This window comes from Leptodactylus fuscus, chromosome 5 (genome assembly GCF_031893055.1).
Source record: "Leptodactylus fuscus isolate aLepFus1 chromosome 5, aLepFus1.hap2, whole genome shotgun sequence".
In the NCBI taxonomy this organism is placed as follows: Eukaryota; Metazoa; Chordata; class Amphibia; order Anura; family Leptodactylidae; genus Leptodactylus; species Leptodactylus fuscus.
Window position 1 is genome coordinate 54,018,003 of NC_134269.1, and position 20,380 is coordinate 54,038,382.

Genomic DNA, 20,380 nt, shown 5'->3' on the forward strand with positions numbered 1-20,380 from the left:
TCTCTCACACCTCGCACTCCCCCTAGCGTGCATGTACAGGTAGTGCAAGCCAACCACGTGTACTGCAGCAGAGCCCTCCCCCGGCTGTCTCCCTCTCCCAATACCTGAACTGACAACCTCCGTCCCCGGTGCTGGCTGAGCAGGGATTGGCTCTCCGTGTGCCCGGTGGGCGGGCCCTGAAGATCCACTTCAGTTTGTCTGCTCTGGTAATTGCTTTTCCAAAGGTTGAAGACCTGCAAACACCGGGCATTTCACTGCATCGTCTTCACTGCACCAGGCTGCACTGCACCAGGCTGCACTGCACCCTCCCGGCACTACTGTAACTTGCACTGCATTGTATATAAGGTGACTGAATAGACTGCAGTACCTGCCTTATTGGATTACTGTACTTCACTTGTAGTGGACTCTACATGTACACTGCACTGCACTACAAGTCCCATACCAACTAGTGATTTACTACTATCTGGGTCTGAGCAGCAAGATCTGGGCACATTGGCATCCCACAGCTTCTGTATTGGCAGGGACACAACCATAGTGAAGTTGGCAGGATTCTTAGGATGCTGATTCTCAGCCTATTGTACCTCCTGACTGTGCCAGGTAAGGAGAATATGTTACTGTTTCATAGAGATGACTAATATTGTTATTATTGTTTTATATAATGTACTATTATTATTATTATTATTATTATTATTATTATTATTATTATTATTATTATTATTATTCATACATACCCTATTATTTAATAACTGTACAGATCCCTGTGCCCAAAAACTCACTATGGCCAATTTCATAGGGCACCAATATGATTTTGGGGATGAAAGCAGGGACCTTGTAAACTATACCCCTAGTTATTACTGCAGCATAGGTGCTTCCTTACCTCTCTATATGTATGTCAGAATCCTGAATGACCTGAATCCCCTTTACTCTGTGGGCCTCTCCTGGCAGCTAACAGGTTAACGTCACTTTGGCAGCGCAGGCGCGCTGAATACTCCCAGATTCTGGCTTGACGCAGTCCTCCCTCTTCCAGGCATCCTGTCTGTTTGTACTGCTGGACCTTCCAGGTCCCTGCTTGCAGCCAGAGGCTGGAGACTGCCACACATGCACTAGACTTGGGAGTAGTGAAGAACACATCTGGACTGGTTCTGTGAACCACTGTCACTCTCCAGTAAATGATAGGAATGTTTCTAAGGGACTGTGGGATAGAAAAGGTAACATTTGGTGGACTAAGGTATGGTACATGGATGCACAATGTGGATAGGAGGCATAACAAATGTGCATAAAGTATATTGCCTCTGAGATTGCAACAGTTGTGTACCAATTCTTTAAAAAAATACGTTGCACGTGACTGACAGGTTAGACATTGGTGGTTGTATAACACAAGACAGATTTATAGCTTTATGTAGTATTTGGCGTCAAGTGAATACTACGCATAGACTGTCAGAAAGTTACATCTGAACAGTGCCCAGATTTGGTGCCCCATGTATGTACCATGCATGAGGCTTGGTTATTGGTACCAACAAGGTCCGGAGACTATTTAGTTCAGTTAGTCATGGTTGATCATATCTCGCGCCGTAAGTGCAGGCTGGCTGAGTGCTGTCCAGGGTATCTCTGATGAACTGTTGCAATATCTACACTTAACACTCTGGCACTCACTTTACATCTCTGGTATATGCCCATATACATTCTATAGCATGGCTTGTATCATTCATTATAAGAGTCTTATAGCAGTATTTTACAGCCATAGGTCTTTGGTGAAGGTACATTATTGTGGTGCAGACACCTTGCTCACCTTCACAAAGGGTTAAGTTTTTCATTGATATGCAGATTAAGAATTTTTCCAATTTATATCCAGGCAGGCCTTCTGAAAATGAGTGAAAGAATAAAATAAGAATTGATGCCGGCAGTGTGGTCCATGTTGACTAAGCTGTGTAGCTTGTGTGTTGCACGTCAGTCCTGACTAGTTTTGCAGCCAGACATTGTATTTTTGTATTCCAGGGTCCTGCAGCAGACTGCGGCTTAGTAGGTAAAGCTTTATTCCCCTGTAAAATAGCAGCTGATGTAAAACTGGAGCCCATAAGACTTAGCCCAGATATCACTGTACCTCTTGCTGTGCGTGTGCTATGTGTACGGAGGGGGGAGGATTGAGCTGTGTGAAGAGGCCCTTTATATTTTCATAGCTGATGTTTCAACCTGAGCCGATCCTGGCAGGGTCCCCCTTGCTGAACATCATAGTTTCCGTTCATTAGGAGCTGGATTCCGGCTAGGAGCCGAGTGCTGGGTTCTGCTGCCTGTAGCACAGCTGATTCTGCAGAGGGGCCTTGGCTTCGCTGACCCTTCTAAGCAGAGGTGCATAGCAAAAAGGGCGTCACTAGCGGGTCAACTAAGGATTTCTGGCCTGAATAATAAGAGGTAGATCTTCCTTTATATTTGCACTGCTGTATAAAATAGGCTTGAAAATAAAATAAAATTTTCAGTATCTGGAGAGCAGGAATCCTCTGACCCACATTTACAGATGCGAAACAGGCACTTGTTGCATTGGCTTCAATGAAGAGATTCTTTTCAGTAAAGTCTATAGGAATTGTGGAAAGAGCCAAACAAGTAGTGTGATAGAGTTGCTACCAATAATTGGGAGTTGCAGACACAAGACCTCTACTTATGATAAAACCTCCTTTAACAGTTATTTTTCTATATGTATATATTGCTGATTTGAGATATTGTAACATAGGCATTATTGCAACCTGTTCACTCTTCTGTTTGATTCATGGGAATCACATTTTGTCTTTTAGCTGGATGCTCTGACCCAGCAGTTGAAGTTGTAATTCCACAATTAATATGGTCCGGGCAGATCCCTCTGCCACTGAGAGGAGATGAGTCAATCTTCACTAACATCCGAAAGCCACGCTCTGTTTCCAGAGATACAGCGACCCATCCGGATAATATGTATATCCATCTGCCTGCATTTGGCAGGGATCTTCATTTGCACCTGCAGAAGGTCCATGAATTCCTGGCTGCGGACTTTGTGGTGGAGGAAAGGACAGAACGCGGAGACAAAATCCAAACTAAAATTCCAGAGGAAGAACTTTGTTTCTATGTTGGAGAAGTTCTCAATTACAACAAGTCTTTTGCATCAGTCAGCGCATGTTCTGGACTGGTGTGTACCTGTTAAGTATTATATATGAATGCTTTAATTCATGAGAAAAAGCTCATTACATCCACATGATAGTAAATAGTGGGACAGTGTAGATGGGGACATGGAAGATTCTAAGCACTTTTACACATTAAATGTCATCTACTATGGACACATTAGTCTCCAGCTCAGCCATCCTGACTGTGGGGTCCCTCATCAGTCACAATGGTCCTTAGTATACACGGCTGCAGCAGCTATACCATCCCTCTTGCAGTTTTGCTTTGTGCATATAACCGAGGTAGTATTTTGTTATGCATGAGGCATAACATGGCACCAATCTATGTTGGCCTTGATAATGTTGTGATCACTCCCATATCTTCAGAGACCACCACCAACCCTTCACCTAGACCTGGTGAATATCCTCAAATAAATGCTTGTATGGCATGGAGAAAGTCTTCCACCAAAATATTTTAGCTATAGAGATTGAGTCAACGGGTTTTTACTATTGTGTCAGATTGGAGGTGGTCTGAGCGGCAGGGCCCCAACAATGTAGAGTTTTCCACAATTCACACAAACCAATTGCATACCTCCCAACTTTCAAAGGACAGAAAGAGGGACAAAATGGGCAGGGTGCTATGCGCGCCATGGCAAATTTAGTTTCACCCATTTCTAAATTGACTCTGCCCATTCCCATCCATTTGTCTTATTTCTCAGTATAATGCTCCTACAGTCATCTTAATATTATATGCCCCTACATTATAACGTTCTCCTCAAATTGACCCCAAAGTACAAAGTCTCTCTCCTAGTGCACCCACAGTTTAATGTCCCCCTCCAGGTGCCCCAGTTTAATGTCATCCTCGAGCTGCTGTCCTAGTTTAAACTGGGGGGCAACTATATGAGCACATTAATGTCCCTCTACAGCTGCCCCCAGTTTAATATCCCCCTCCAGTTGCCCTCAGTTTATTGTTCTTCTCTAGTTGCCCCCAGTTTAATGTCCTCCTCCAGTTGTCCCCATTTTACTGTCCTCCTTTCCCCATTTTACTGTATACTTTTTAATGTCCCTCTTCATCTGCCAACATTTAACATAAAAACACTGCTGATCACCTCTCCTCACTCCCCTGCTGCATAGATCCACAGAAAATCTGTGCTTAGTTCTCCAAGATGTCTCAAACAACCTCCCTACCGAGTTCTTTCAAAAGCTGTGTAGAAGAACCTAGAAGAATTGATGGAAGGCAAATGGAAGTCGAACCAAATATTGAGATTTAGATTTCTCTTTTGATTGACTTTGTTTTGTTAGTTAAGAAAAATAAACTATTGACACCTGCCGATGGAAGGTCACGGTATTGGTATTAAATTTAGCAAGGAAAAATATAGTAGAGAAGTTGGACATTGTATAAAATAAGCATATAAGATAGCACTGAGAGACTACTGATGGTTTTAAGTAACTGTATCCTGGAATGAAAGGAAAACCAGTGATTATAAAGAATTCACATACCTGATCTTAGCGTGGCGTGTAGACTACAGATCTGCTGTTGAATTCATGTTGGCACCTACAAGCACATTACTGTGATATGATAATGTTTCATTAGGAGCCGTTTGGCCGCCTGGTTTGACAGCTGTCAGTGTGAATTGTCAAATGGCTCCAGAGCTAAATTCCTAGCTGTCTCTCTTTCCATTCCTTCACTTGGATCTATGATAAGGAGTCTCCATCTGCTTTTTAATTAAATATTCCTACAATAGAGACAACTATGTAGCAAATCGGACATCCTTGTAATGTATGTTTTCTATAGTTCCATTACATCTTCTCCTAGAATAAAATAACACTATACAGTGTTTATAAGATACAGTATTTATAAGACCTTGAAGTTTTGGGGCTCCCACCATTAAAAAAAAAACAAAAAAAAAAACAGCATGCAAGTTCCCCCAAGTGATCCATGACAATGGAATCCTAGTGCATATGCTTGGCCATTGCTCCATTCACTTCTATTGGATTAGCATGAGAGCTACATCCATCATTCCCATAGAAGTGGAACAGTGGTCGAGCATGTGGACAGGTGATTAATGGTGTTAATGGCAAAACCTTAATATATGCCCTAACCAAGTCAGAGGGGCTTGGTGCATACCCTAGCCCCAGTACCTAGGTTCAGTGCCTTGCCAGCCAACTCTTAAATGGTTCGCTCAGGGAGAGTATTATCCAATTCTGTTTAATGGTAAAGCCTTTAATTTAAAGGGATTATCCACCTACTTAGAATTTATGCCCTATCCTTAAAGCGGTTGTTCAGGACTAAGATACTGAACTCCACTTCCTCTTCTCAGGAAATGACACCATGTCCATTGGGCCCATGGGCATACTATGGCTTAGTCCTATTCAAATGATTGTGGCTGAACTGTAGCATGGCCATGTGGCCAACAGAGATGAGGAAGTGGAGTTTGGTATTATAGTCCTGGATAACCCCTTTAAGATAGGCCATAAATTTTAGATGTGTGCTTGTCAAACCCTCAGCATCCCTAGAAGATCTATGTTATTTACCTTGGATGCACAAGCTACAGTGCTCAGAATGCTGTTTTTGTAGTGGTTGTTCTGGGTTTGCAGATACGTTCCACATCACCAGTTCAGTAGATAAAAGTACAACATCCTGAGCACAGTAGTGCTTGCACAAGTTCTGTGGACCCCTCAAATACAAGGTGGACGGGGTGCTGAGAGTCGGGTTGGCCCCTTTACTGTCAAATTGGACTTTTATGGGTGTAATAAAAATATGGAAAGGGAATGCAACAAATAATAACATAATTTTAGACCTCTTATAATGTGTTTCCTCAGCATAGCATTTAGCATAGAAGTGTACTGTGTATGAGAGCTCCTGGGTAATGGAGTACAATGGCTGGTAAACTAATAGAAGCTGAATATTCTCTAGGTGGCCACCGTCAAGCCAGTGCAGTGTAGTAATGATTGAACCATGTGCCGCATGGCTGAGTGTTATAAGAGTTATCTTTTAGGCTTTCTTTCCATAGGAAAATGAAATCATCAAGGAATGTATAAGAAAAGTTTATTATGAAGTATATTTTAATGACTTGTTTTACTATTATGTCCTCTAGAGACCTCAAGGGTTCTGATCTCCCGGTTTAAAAACTAACCTGCTTATTTTTCACGTCAGTCAAGTATGGAAATCACAAGTTCCCCCTAGTGCCCCCTGAGAATGGAGTGCACGTGCTCGGACAGTCCTCAATTCATTTCTATGGGACTTCTGGAATGGACAGTCTCTTGCCATTTCATTCTTTGTTGAAACCCCGCACTGATATTTATTAACCCCGTTAGTCACAGCATCCTCCCAGTATAGCAGATATTCTATTCAGAACCTATTCCTTGCCAGGATTATAACTAATTTTGCATTTTCACCGGATTGCACTGTAGTATTTCCCCTGTTTTAAGATATAACATTACAATGGATTGTGGTTGTCACCATTAAGAGATTAATGTATATTCATCTACACAGTGACTGAGCCATCTGAGGGCGCTACAAACATGCCTCATTGTTCTATTTCTAAGATCCTGGCTACTGCACAGTTAGACTTCTGTTTATCTCCACACCTCATACTGGAATGAATTACTTTGGTTCCATAAAGCATTGCAGAGTGGAAGTTTTCCTAGACAGCAGAGCGATTTGTTCCGTTCCGATATTTTACCTCTCTGGTTCATCCACACCCTGTTACCAGGTCAACCGAACAGGAATAGACACAAGGACCCTAGATAAATCTCTGCTGTAGGTCGTTTCTGTGCTTCAAGGGTTTTATTTTTACAGTAAAATCCGTGTGTTGTTCTTGGCAGAAGTTCTGTGACGAGGAGAAGCCTCTCCTGAGCTCTAGGCTCTCGGTGATTCTCTCCCTTTGCTGCGGTTTGCAGGTTTTCGAGGGATCCTCAGTAACCACTCTATTGCCAACCACACTGCACTGGCAGCAGAAGAAGGAAGCGGCATGGATGTATGCTTGTCAGAACTGGAAATCCTTCTATGTTCCCATGGATGCACATTTAGCACAGAAATTCATTAGGGGAAAGAATATCCTGGTTGGACATAAAGAGAAAATTACATTTAGCTAAATATTCTGTATAACCTATGAATCCTAATGCAGATAGACTTGATAAAGAAGAAAGCACACCAAGATAGGTGTCAGATTGCTGCAAAAATTGCTATGCAGTCAGATATATAAATAGTAACAGGTGTGGTCAGATCAGACTCGGGGCCTTGCCAAAAAAAGGGCACAAAAGTGATTTATTGAATTGAGCGAAGCAAGTTGATTTGATGAGTTGCTCACCATCGAGGTCTTTCATACCTAGCTGTTAGGAAGTGCAGTGAGCAGGGGTTATATCAGGGCACGCACAGCAAACAGGCTCTAGAGAGCCCACACAGACCACACATCATTTGATCTACCAAAAAGCACAAATGGCTCCCACAGTTTCCTTGCCCACTATTCAGACACAGATGGCACCTTTATTACACACTCCTGTCTCTGCCAGGACCAGTTTCAGGTGCTTAGCAGAAGGAAATTTGGCGTTGTGTCACCTTTAGGTGTCTTAGCCAGTCACTGTTGCCTTCATTTGCAGTGATTGTCGTGAATGAGAAAACTTGACTGCTATGGACTGAAACCATATCGTCTTCAATGATGAATCCAAGGAGGATAATGGTCGCCCAGACACAGGAATGGCTTCACAGGAATGTCTCTGCCACATTGCTTCCTTGGCCTGCCACGTCACCATATTTATTACCAATCAAGCATTTATGGGACCAGCTGGGACACCAACTTTGGCAATTTATGGGTGTGCAGGATCTACTGGATCAACTTCATGTGGGCACACGTGCCATAGGATACTATACAGAACATTATGCTTCCATGCCCAACCATATCTCATCTTGTACCCAGGCTGAAGGCGGCACAGCAGGGTACTAGAGCCACATTTCAACTGTACAGTTTCCCATAATAAGCTTATCCTTTCACCCTAATATTGTAAGCACTTGTATATGTTATTCCATTCATACACACAAGTTTAATTCCATTCCAACACATCAATGTACAGAGCCCATTGTTGGATGGATAGGATTGTCAAAGAATGCTAATTTTTCTGAGGGTGAGGGGTTTCCGGCAAGAAACGTGTATCCACTATCTAGGTCTTCATGGAAAGAAGATACCTGGAAGTTCACAGCTAGAATTAACCTAACACCTACAAGGTGATTGGTAGGGCAAGGGACAGAAGGATTTTAACAAGGGTCTAAACTAGGGCATAGAGAGTGAGTACTGAGCACATGCCCCATTTCCCCTCCCTATAATCTGGCCTTTGGTACATATATGTAAATGGACAGCAAAACTGTAAATCAGATGGTTGTTATGTCACCTGAAGTACTATAGTCAGCTTTACTAAAAGTGCCCACCCATTACACTAAAGTTCATGAAAATTCATTATTTTAACTAAAACAAATGTGAAATTTAACAACAAACAATCATTTTAGCCAGCATTGCCATCATCTAGAAAGAAGGCGGCCATGTTTGAATGTTTTGTTTGACTGTCAACTAAAAGTTCATTCATCCCTTGGCTGGTTCCATGGAAAACATATGAACAACTGCAATGAGCAATATGGACCAATATTTTTATGGCTGCATTGGAGAAATGAATGTCACCATGTGATCATTTGTTCAACCATTGAACTACTTCTGTCCAATGTGTATGGCCACCTCAAGGCAGAGTTGCCAGAAAACGAAGGATCATAGATTCTACAAATTCTTGTAAAGAAAATTGTACTAAGTATACTCAGTCAGTCAGTGGAATATGGCTTTAATACAGTTATGTAATGGGAGGATAATTCATATGATTTACCTTCAGGAACTACTGACATCATCGGCAAACTCAATGACAAATATGAATGTAAACCAGTTGCAGAATTTCAGATTTGTTACAATTGCCTTATTATTGGTTTGCTTAGTAATTTTGTGATTTTCAATGTCTCCTCCACAGACTGGATTCATTCACATAGGAGAGGAGCAGCTGATGATACAACCAAGCAACGCAACGATAGACCCCAGCGCTCACTTCTCTGGCAGAGAACATATAATAAGACAAAAACGCCAAGCAGACATGTCCTCTTCTTCTTCACAGTCTGAGACACCACATAGGAACTGTCAAGTTGTATCAGGTGTGCTTAGGGAAACTTCTTTATTATTGTTATATAATACTGTGTATATGTATATCATGTCTGTAAATCAGTTTTGTATGGCATCAGATCAGAGAGGTCACAAGACCACCAATAGGGAAGATTTACTGTTAGGGCCCCTTCACACTACAGATACGCTGCCTGATTCTGAATGTTAAAACACGTTCAGAATCAGCGCGTATAAAGAAGATCCCATTCATTTCAATGGGAGCCGGCATACGAGCGCTCCCCATTGAAATGAATGGGCTGCTTTTTTCTCTACGAGCGCTCCCATTGAAGTGAATGGGAAGCGCTCGCATGTATGGCTCGGAATGAGCCGAGCGTTGGGCCCCTTCACATGGCGAGCCCTACACGCGAGCACTTCCCATTCACTTCAATGGGAGCGCTCGTAGAGTAAAAAGCAGCCCATTCATTTCAATGGGGAGCGCTCGTATGCCGGCTCCCATTGAAATGAATGGAATCTGCTTTATACGCGCTGATTCTGAACGTGTTTTTAATGTTCAGAATCAGGCAGCGTATCCATAGTGTGAAGGGGCCCTAATGGTTCCAACTCAACTGTGTTAAAAACTCGTGCACCTAGTTTAGCTTTAGACCAAGGTTTTCTGTCGTATTGTAAAAAGGACTATTGTTTCATGGAAAAAAGGCATGGTTTAATTGGTCAAGAAGCATACTAAGTGTGAAGTAAAATTCTGCCCCAAAGCCAACTAATAGGTGGTATACACTTAAGTCCTATCAGATGGGCTTATATTCATTTACCACTATTATAGGCAAAAAGTGGTTCGAGAAATGATCGTGGCCGATAATAGTAATAATACTGGACCCCATTATAGTCTATGGTATACCACATTTTTGTGTTCTTAAAAAAAACGGATAGAAGTCGATTTTTTTTTAAAAAAAAACAAAAAACAACAACCCATTAATGGCTATGTAAATAGACGACCTTCCGTTTCTGTCCATTTTTGCATACATTAAACCAATGTAAAAAACAGATATTAAAAGAGGTGATCTGAATGGGGCTAATATTGTCTTTATAGTAACAGTCTAAAGATGCAGCGAATTTGTCATCCAGCATTAGCCAATGTGATATTTTTAGTGCATTTTCAGACTGCCTGTCTGCGCTTACACTGTCTATTAGGAATTATTAGTGTTTATGGCTGGGCCGCACCATATCGACCACACTAGACAGCACACAATGACAACTGACAGCTGTTACCAGATAAGAATTGGTCTAGTAGTGTCCCTAAAAATTACCATTTATGGTCTGTGTTGGTGGGAAATGATGGAAGATACAACCACTTAATTTCTGTAATTTTCTCCATGTTACATCAGATATCATGAGAGCACAGTAATTCCCAATTACCTGTATTCTTACAGTCAGGTTCCCATGTTAGGAAGACATCTGTGCAGTTAATTTCCTCCAGGAATGGAGGCCTAATGAGAGTGGCTTAGGACCAAAGCTATCTAATTGTGCCAGGCTTTAGATTAATTGGCGCACTCAACGTTTTGGACATTAACGTTTTGTGACATACAAGAGGTACTTTCCAATTTCCTAAAGATCAGTGGATGTAAAACCCCTCATTAGATTATGGGGCCAGAATAATAAGAGTCATTGGAATAGTGATTTTTACCTTTGAACGTAGCTTTCATTTATACTACACATATAGGTAACTCACTTATACCATTGTCAGACATCTGTATTATGGCTATATAATCCATACCACTACATAGACATAGCTTTCACTTACACTACACATATAGGTAATTCACTTTTACCATTGTCAGACGTCTGTATTATGGCTATTGGATCCATACCACTGCATAGCTTTCACTTATACTACACATATAGGTAACTCACTTATACCATTGTCAGACATCTGTATTATGGCTATATAATCCATACCACTACATAGCTTTCATTTATTCTACACATATAGGTAACTCACTTATACCATTGTCAGACATCTGTATTATGGCTCTATAATCCATACCACTACATAGACATAGCTTTCACTTACACTACACATATAGGTAATTCACTTTTACCATTGTCAGACGTCTGTATTATGGCTATTGGATCCATACCACTGCATAGCTTTCACTTATACTACACATATAGGTAACTCACTTATACCATTGTCAGACATCTGTATTATGGCTATATAATCCATACCACTACATAGCTTTCATTTATTCTACACATATAGGTAACTCACTTATACCATTGTCAGACGTCTGTATTATGGCTATTGGATCCATACCACTGCATAGCTTTCATTTATTCTACACATATATGTAACTCACTTATACCATTGTCAGACGTCTGTATTATGGCTATTGGATCCATACCACTGCATAGCTTTCACTTATACTACACATATAGGTAACTCACTTATACCATTGTCAGACATCTGTATTATGGCTATATAATCCATACCACTACATAGCTTTCATTTATTCTACACATATAGGTAACTCACTTTTACCATTGTCAGACATCTGTATTATGGCTATAGGATCCATACCACTACATAGCTTTCATTTATTCTACACATATAGGTAACTCAGTTATACCAATGTCAGACGTCTGTATTATGGCTATAGGATCCATACCACTGTATAGCTTTCACTTATACTACACATATAGGTAACTCAGTTATACCATTGTCAGACATCTGTATTATGACTATAGGATCCATACCACTGCAAACTGACTTTCCAGTTGCGTTATAAGGGTTCAACAAAGCACATCTTGTTACATTCGAAGTGTATGTCAGGACTATTACTGGACCTATACCTCCTAAATATGTCTCTAACATATGCCACTGTATAGGCATACAATGCTATACAGTATGTTGCCGTTGGCAATCATTCTAAAAACAAAAAGCGGTATATATTTTTATTTACAACATTATGGTGGTTCTATCCCTGATCTAGATAATCTATCCTGCTGTAGCTATGGACTAGTGCAGATTGTCACAGATGAACATATCACACAATGGGATAAACTACTGTAAAATGAAGTCTAAGGATAATAACTAGTGAAAATGAGTACTCATACCGCACAGATTTTATAACTGTGATAGTGCCAATACACTGAACTGGTGCTGTACACATAGTGATTGAGAGCTGTGCCGAAAATCCATATTCTGTGCAGCAATTCAACTGAGAACTGCATGGCAAAATCGAGGCAACTCATGGTAATCTGACATATCTTTAGGCTGTCTAGTCTAAATTCATACCACCTTATAGTTGGTTTGCTTTGAGCCACAATTTTATTAAATTTTTTGGGGCATATTTTGGCACATCTTGGCTCATTTGAGCCATTCCCCTTTCTTGAGAAGTCACACGCACATGCCTAATAAGTCAGAGTTTTGTTTTAAAAAACTAGATGCACCTAAGATGTGCCACGTTTATGCCATAGTCTAGCTGCAACCACAATAGACTATCTGGCCCAGTGTGTGCAAATTTTGTGCTTGGTTTATCGCCATACTGGTCACCAATCCTATGAGTATGGACCCTGCAATTAATTCTTAATTGAACTCTGAATTAGGGCCCTTGCACGAAACCAAGTCCCATCCATAGATAACGGGCCATGTGGGCCGTAGTACCTGGACTCATATGTCCCACACATGGACTATTTTCTACAGAAGGGACTCAAACGTGTGCAAGGGTCCTTAGGCTTCTCTACTACCAGCCCTGACAAATGTAGTACATTTTTGGTGTTCCTTTAGGCTAAGACCCCATGTTGTGTAAATGCAGCAGTTTTTGTTGCAGATTTTGCTGTGTTTTCTTTTAGCCAAAGTCAGGAATGGATTGAGCAGGAGAAAGAAGTACATCCTAGATATTTCCCATTCCTTATGCAGCCACTATTAGGTTTGGCAAATAAAAACACTACAAAATCTGCAACAAGAAAAGCAGCGTTTCCCCTTGACGTTATTGTTCTGAAGATCAGTGTTATCAGGCATCATCAGAAATCTAGTATTCCTTCAGTGGGACGTACGTCTACATTGAAATCGAGACAGATACCATTCATGCCAGAAAGCTTGTTTAAGACTGGGGCCCACATTGGGAAAGCGCAACGTATTAGATGCAGCGACAAAAGCCGCTGTGTTTTACATACCCTGCAAAGTGGATGGGACGCTGGCTAATCCCATCCATACATTGCGGAAAAAAATCCACTGCAAAAACGCTCACCTTTTTGTAATTCTCAGTATGTCATTTATACTTACGGAAACGCTGGTGAAGGCGACACATATGACACTGTTTATTACAAGTCCTATATAAAAGTCACAGGCCAGAGGTTTGCAACTTTATCTCACTGCCCCAAAATGTTTTTCCAATGTTTTTATATGTGTTTTTTTTTCCCTATAATGAAATAAATAGGAAAAGGCAGAACAAACCCCCTGCCAGACTCAGAACATGCTGAGGCCTCGTTCACATCTGCGTTGGTAATCTGTTTGGGGAAGTCCACATGGGGACCCCCCTGGACGGAATACAAACACACTGGCAAGCGGTGTGCAGTGAAAGCACACAGACCCCTTAGACTATAATGGGGTCCGTGTGCTTGCTGGGAGATCTCCGCAGGGAACATGAAAGTAGTTCACAATCTACTTTTCTGTCAGCATAATTTGTACAGGCAGCGTGCGGCTAGCACATGGATCCTGTTATAGTCTATGGGGTCCGCAGGGGTGAACCTATCTGTTTTGCCGCCCAAGGCGGACGACAGAAAGCCGCAACCCCCCCCCCTCGGAGGAGGGGGCGGAGCGGCGTTAGCAGGCAGAGAGCAGGCAGGGAGAGGACCTGCTCTCTGCCTGAGCGTGAGGGGAGGCCGCTGGACCAGCGTTGCACCCACAGGGCCTCTTCAATCCATCGCTCGGCGACGCTAAGCCAGTCCAGGACAGCTTGACTTGGACTGGCTTAGGTAAGCAAAAATGCTGCCCTCCCCGGGGCCCTGGCATAGCGCCGCCTGAAGCGGTCGCTTCAGGTCGCCTCATGAGAGGTGCGGCGCTGGTGGTCCGTAAGACTGGGGACACATGTTGCAGAAACACAGCATTTTTGTTTGTTTTGAGAACCTTGAGAATGTTGCATGCGTTTTGGAAAAATGCTGTGTTTTCACCATAATCTCAAATGAATGGAGTTAAAAGTGAAACACAGTGAAAAAAACAAAACAAAAAGAAAAATGTAGCATTTTTTTCCAGTTTTTTTTCTCAATTTTTTTTATGAATCACGATTTTACAAAAAACACCACTGAAGTGGACCCAGCTAGAAGACGTAAGGTGTAAGCTCTTCTTTTATAGTTCCAATTCCTTTTGAATCCACTTTTGACATTGTCTCAAAAAACTGCAACAAAAACTGACACAAAAGCTATGGCATATTTCCAGATAACGCTGTTTGTGAAACCACCCTTAGGGCACTGCCACTGCATCTTAGAAGAACATCTATAGAGCCGCAAACCTCTTTAATCTTAGTTTAGGTAATCCATTCTTCTTGATGTCATGAACAAAATATACACAAATGGGATTCATGGGAGAGTAGCAAAGGATGAAACCATGACTATCAATGCTTGTGAGACATTCGGAAAAATAAAAGAAAGACACATCTGGATAATCCTCGAGCCATCTGAGATAATCTTCTGTGGACAGATAGGTCAAAGGTTAAACTCTTTGGACTACAAGAGGTCCTATTGTATTGTATATAAAACAAATACACAACACCACATTAAGAATATTATATTAACACCTTGGGTGGCGGTGCAAGGATGTGCTGATCCCGAACCTGGGCATCTTGAGAAGCAGAAAGCCTTGTCTTACATGCTCTGATTTCACTGGAGACTTATTTCTATCTCTTCACATTCATTTTATTTCCTTAGTGGATTTTTACTTGGATTTCTCAAGTGTTTAGGAAATGATATACCTGTGTCTTGACATGTCACTATAATAACATATAATTACACTTCTCCATTCTGTTATCATTGCTCTGATGAACAGGATATCCCTATTCAATGTAAGTAAGTAATGCTAGAAATAATGATCGCACCTCCTGTGTTTTAGAAATAGCTTCGAGGCATTCATTCCGCCTCACCCTGTGTGCACTTTTATCATAGTGCTTTGAATTTACAGAAGACCAATTATTATCATAGGCTTGGAAACCAAGGATTTATCTAAGAGAAATATGAACAACTACTTTCTCTACCTGGGGGGAGATATTAAAGGTGTCCATAAACATTAGTCATATGTCAGCCAAACTTATTTTGGCAGAACTGGCCAGCCACCTAATGTGTAAGAGAATGTCCTCCCTCTCTTCCAACATCATCTGAAGAGTCGATCGTGTTGTCTGTAAGACTAACTCCACCAACTCTTTTCGTCCTTTATTAAGTGCTGCTCACTGATTCCAGTACAGTTGTTATTTTTCCTCCAGTCCCCACCATTCCCAAGGAATCAGTACAGCTAGTTTTGGTTCCTGATATACTAACTTGACTCTAGTGGGTGGTGTCGGGCAACTGCTTCAGAATCACTGGAGCAGCGGCTATTAAAGGGGTTGTCCCATCTCAAGGATCCTATGTATACTGGTAGCTTATGTAAATTTAAGACTTTTCCCAAATATATTGCTTTAGAAATGCTGCTATCATGTCCTACCAATACATAGAAGATTCCTGGCACTTGACTTTTGATGACAGCAATTTCCTGACTGGACACTTTCATGTTCATATCTGAAATTTTCTGCATCCTTTCTGTATTGTGAACAGTTGTAAGATATACTGGTTCATCTGTGATGTGATAAAAGACTGTGATGGGGTTACAGTTTCCCTACAGTGCATAAAGCGATTTCTGGGGAAATAAACCGTTCTTTGGTTATTTTGTAAATGTATATTAATAAAACGTAAACAAAAGGAAATAAAGTAACATATACTTTTATTCTGAACACTGTGCTGATTCCAGCCCCTCTCTTGTGATCCCAGTAGTGTAGTCCTGCCTCTATACCGATACAGCAGTGAGCTTCCATTCTGTGGTCTGGTGTCACGATGATGGGAGTGGGCTGTCTGGCTTGGTTTATTAGCTAAGCAAGCCCCTTCTCTTTCTCTACATCAACCTTAATCAGGTCACCGACACAGAAGGGTTGTAGGAACCTTTATATAGAAGCTACACTACTGGAACCACAGGAGGGAGGTTGGAAATCAGTGTGGTTTTCAACATTGTATATGAATGAGTTTTATTATTCAGTGCAGTATCTTGCCCAATTCCAAAGATATTGCTGCAGTTACATTCAGCGACTAATAGAAGTGTACTGTCAAATAGGTGGGCCTCTCTGTCTAGTGATAATATGGAGGGCCACCTACTTCACAGTACACTGTGTGTGTAGAGGATGAGTTTTCATGTACACTGTATGCGTGGAGTGTGAGTGACATCATCAATGGTGACAGATAGAAACATAGGTACTACAAATGCTAAGAATAGTCCAGCAAATATACACATAGATTCCTGATATTAAGGTGTGCATCCTCCATGAGCAAAGTACTAACATGACTGAATGCTTGGATGTGAAGGGGACACTGAACTGCCATTTACCATGAGAATAACCTGCAACAGTCTGGCTACATCAGGACATTGTTGGACTTTAAGGACATGTTCACATGGCGGAAACCTTTACCGTTGTGTGAATTCTCCGTGGCACCAGCATCCCATCGCAGCATCCTGCTCCTGATTAGGCCTGTATGAATGGGCCTAATCGGGAGTGTCTCGCGCCGCGGATGCCGTGAGATAGGGCATGTCGCTTCTTTTTCCCGCTACCTGAAAAAAATCACTAGTGGGAAAAAAAGGCGAGCAGCTCTCATTGAAGTGAATGCGGATTCCGCGTCAAAATCCACCTGCAAAAAACTCAGTGTGAACATACCCTTTAAGGGTGACCATCTAGAGGGATTGAACAGTGACTCAGTGCCAGAGCTTGGAGTCTATTTGGGTACTTTAGAAGGTTTTTGCTACTGCTATTTGTTCAACTTTTGCCAGTCATTCGTGCTAAACACTATGCCATACATACTATGAGATTTCTGTAACCATCAAGACCAGTTCTCTCCTCATGTTTAAAGTTTCCTAGGATTGTTGCAACATCTTTACCTGCTTCTGTCTGCCACTCCTGAGTGGGAAACTACTTGTAACACTTTGGTCACAGTCCAAAATCTTTATTTTAGGCAGGTTCACTGTCACACCTAACAAGCATTTACTACTAGTGTGAACAAAAATTTAGGCTCCATTATATCCTGGTGTAGTCGGCAATTTGCAACATGAAGGCCATGGTGATGCAGCTGCAGGAACTCCTCTGAGGAATTGCAGTCCTGTTAAAATAGACAACTGCTTAAACTTTCCTGGTGAAGAAAGGTGTTGCTGGGGGTGAGGGAGGTGCCCAGAGTCTCAGCAGCCACCCAGCAAGATGCTACCAGTACTGGGAATGCAGGCAGTACGGACTGTTGGCTCCATAAAGGGAGTCTTTCACCAGAACTCAGCATATTAACCTAGCCCCACTGATAGGGTAGGGTCACGTGAAGCAAACAGTGTTTTCCAAGATTGAATTGGTGCCTTCATGCTTATGTATTGCCTTTTTTGTCAATATTCAAATCAACTCCTTAGAGCAACAAGGGCGATGGCATTGATCCAAAAGCAACACCTTAATTGCTCCAAAAATATAATTACAAAATCATCAAAGTCTCAGCAACAGAGGAATCAATTCACAAGGAGAAACACTGATTTAGGTGACCCTAATCTATCTATCTGCTAGAGTCATATGCTGGGCTCTGACAGACTCCCTGTGGAGACCACAGCCACTCCCAAGAACCAAGATGGGACTGCTGTAGAAGGACGGGCTGCCAATAACTCCACCTGAGACTGTGTGACTGCGACCTGCAGGTATTCAGGGGGTTACTATGTGTTGACATCCTTGTCCCGGTCCTTACAGATGACCAACTGCTGACCTATATGGAAGGCTTCTCCCACCGGTTGCTGATGTGCTTTATTTTACATGCAGCTTAAGGAGGAAATAACTTATCCAAGCCGGAATTATGGTTACACATGAATATCTTTTTGCTAACTGTATAACCTATCCTGGGTGGTGAGGTTGTTCCAATCTCCCATTGAAAGTCTGGTCAGTGAGCAGCGTCTGGTTTTTAAAGAGGTGTTAATTCTAGCCCCTGGGATTTATCAGTTCCAGCAAGATGTATTGAGCCAAACCCTGTGCAGCTGAGTGATTGAACAGTACTGTATAAGACAGCTTTCTCTTCACATTGTGTGTAGAAAACCCAATATATATTTCTCTTTACTTTTTCAGATAAAACAAAAAAACCTCATGAAATCCTGACCTAAGTTCTGTACAAGAATGCAACTTAAAAACAGTGTGGCTTGGGCAGCAAAATGTACACTTGCTTATAGTTTTATTTCTTTTATGACTTTATTTTCTTTTCTCCATTGCAGGTAAAAGAAAGAAACAAAATAAGAGCAACGAAGGAGGTGACTGGCGAGAACGGAGGAATGCTATTAGACTTGCTGATGGGCACACAGTGGAGACCCTGGTGGTGGCTGATGCTGACATGGTGCAATATCATGGACCGGAGGCTGCACAGAGGTTTATTCTTACAGTCATGAACATGGTTTGTATGAGGAGACAGATTGGATTTACATACAAATATTCATGGTGTATATCTATGCTGGAATAAAGCCTGTTACCAGGACAGATACCTTTACATCATTTGTGGGGTCCTTGTTCCTGACATCCTTATTGCACTTCCTAAGGCTTGGTCCACATCTGCATTCGGTATTCTGTTTGGGGAATCTGCTTGGGGACCCACGAACGGAATACCGAACACATTAAAAAGTGGGGAGCAATGAAAACACATGGACTCCATAGACTATAATGGGGTCTGTGTGTTTTCCGTGCAGTGTCCGCACGAATTATGTGGAGAGGAAAGTTGTTCTTGCAGTACTTTTCTCTCTATGTGACTCATGTGGACACCGCACAGAAAACATACAGACCCATTATAGTCTATGGGGTCTGTGTGCTTTCATTGCTCACCGCTTTTTAATACGTTCGGTATACTGTTTGGGGGTTCCCCAAATGGCCTCCCCGAACAGAATACCGAGCACAGATGTGAACCAGGCCTAAGTTACATATACAAAATGGTTTCAGGGCTGAAAATAACTCTCTGTATTCATTATACTAATATATGAGTAACTTCTCCATAACCATTCTTCTAAAGAGACATATTAGTGGAACATCTTTACTATATAATTGAAGCTTTTTGTGCCGTTGCACCCATAGATTGGGATGTGATAGCCCTAAATTTAATGGAAACCATACTGTAAACAGATTCCCATAGAAACAAGCTGTTTGGTTCTACAAGCAATGGCGATACATCTATGATGTAGTATGTCTTAAAGTAAGGCTTTCTTGACCTAAATCACTTACTAAACGTTAAAGCTGAAAAATTGCCATTTCATTACGTTTTATTAGGATCTAGCCATTTATTCTACAGAATGATGAAAAAGTATATTGGAATTGACTAAGTTTGGCACATTTATCATACACGTGCCATTGTCAGACAGATTTATTTTAGGTTGATTGTGGAGAAAAACATGGATTAAATTACCAACATGGCAAAGGAATGATATATCTTAGACCCAGTGACTCATAGAGTTCAGCATCGCTGGGCAGACTGGAGCATTCTATTAGATATATTTGCAATCCTCAGTTTATATTGAAGGAGATATATCTTGTTCAGTCTGTCAGATGTGTCATTTAGATGAATCTTGTACCCGCTGATTTCGGCAGGACCAGCCAACAATCTTTGGCAGTCTCCTGACTCTCCCACGAGGGCAGATGTGGGGGGTGGGGGGGAGAAGGATCAGGTTGTTGGCTTTTAACTTGCCCAATCCTTCTGTTCTGGTGTCTGGCAGAAGCTTTCTCCCCTTTCCCATTCAGAACATATGCGTATGGGGAGGATGAGGAACATAGCTGTCAGTCAAACAGGCATTAAAGTGACAACAATCCAAATGTATGGTCATCCTAATAAAAT

At 41.6% G+C, this 20,380-nt stretch overlaps 1 protein-coding gene across 1 annotated transcript in view; it reads left to right on the forward strand.

Annotated features, from left to right (window-relative positions):
- The first annotated feature begins 284 nt into the window (after positions 1-284).
- Positions 285-20,380, forward strand: part of ADAMTS17 (ADAM metallopeptidase with thrombospondin type 1 motif 17) — a 141,124-nt gene continuing 121,028 nt past the window's right edge. The window contains exons 1-4 of the mRNA XM_075273201.1: positions 285-597; positions 2,787-3,151; positions 9,129-9,306; positions 18,783-18,958. Of these exons, the coding sequence (XP_075129302.1) occupies positions 558-597; positions 2,787-3,151; positions 9,129-9,306; positions 18,783-18,958 (759 nt within the window). The 5' untranslated portion in view covers positions 285-557. The remainder of the gene's footprint in view (positions 598-2,786; positions 3,152-9,128; positions 9,307-18,782; positions 18,959-20,380) is intronic.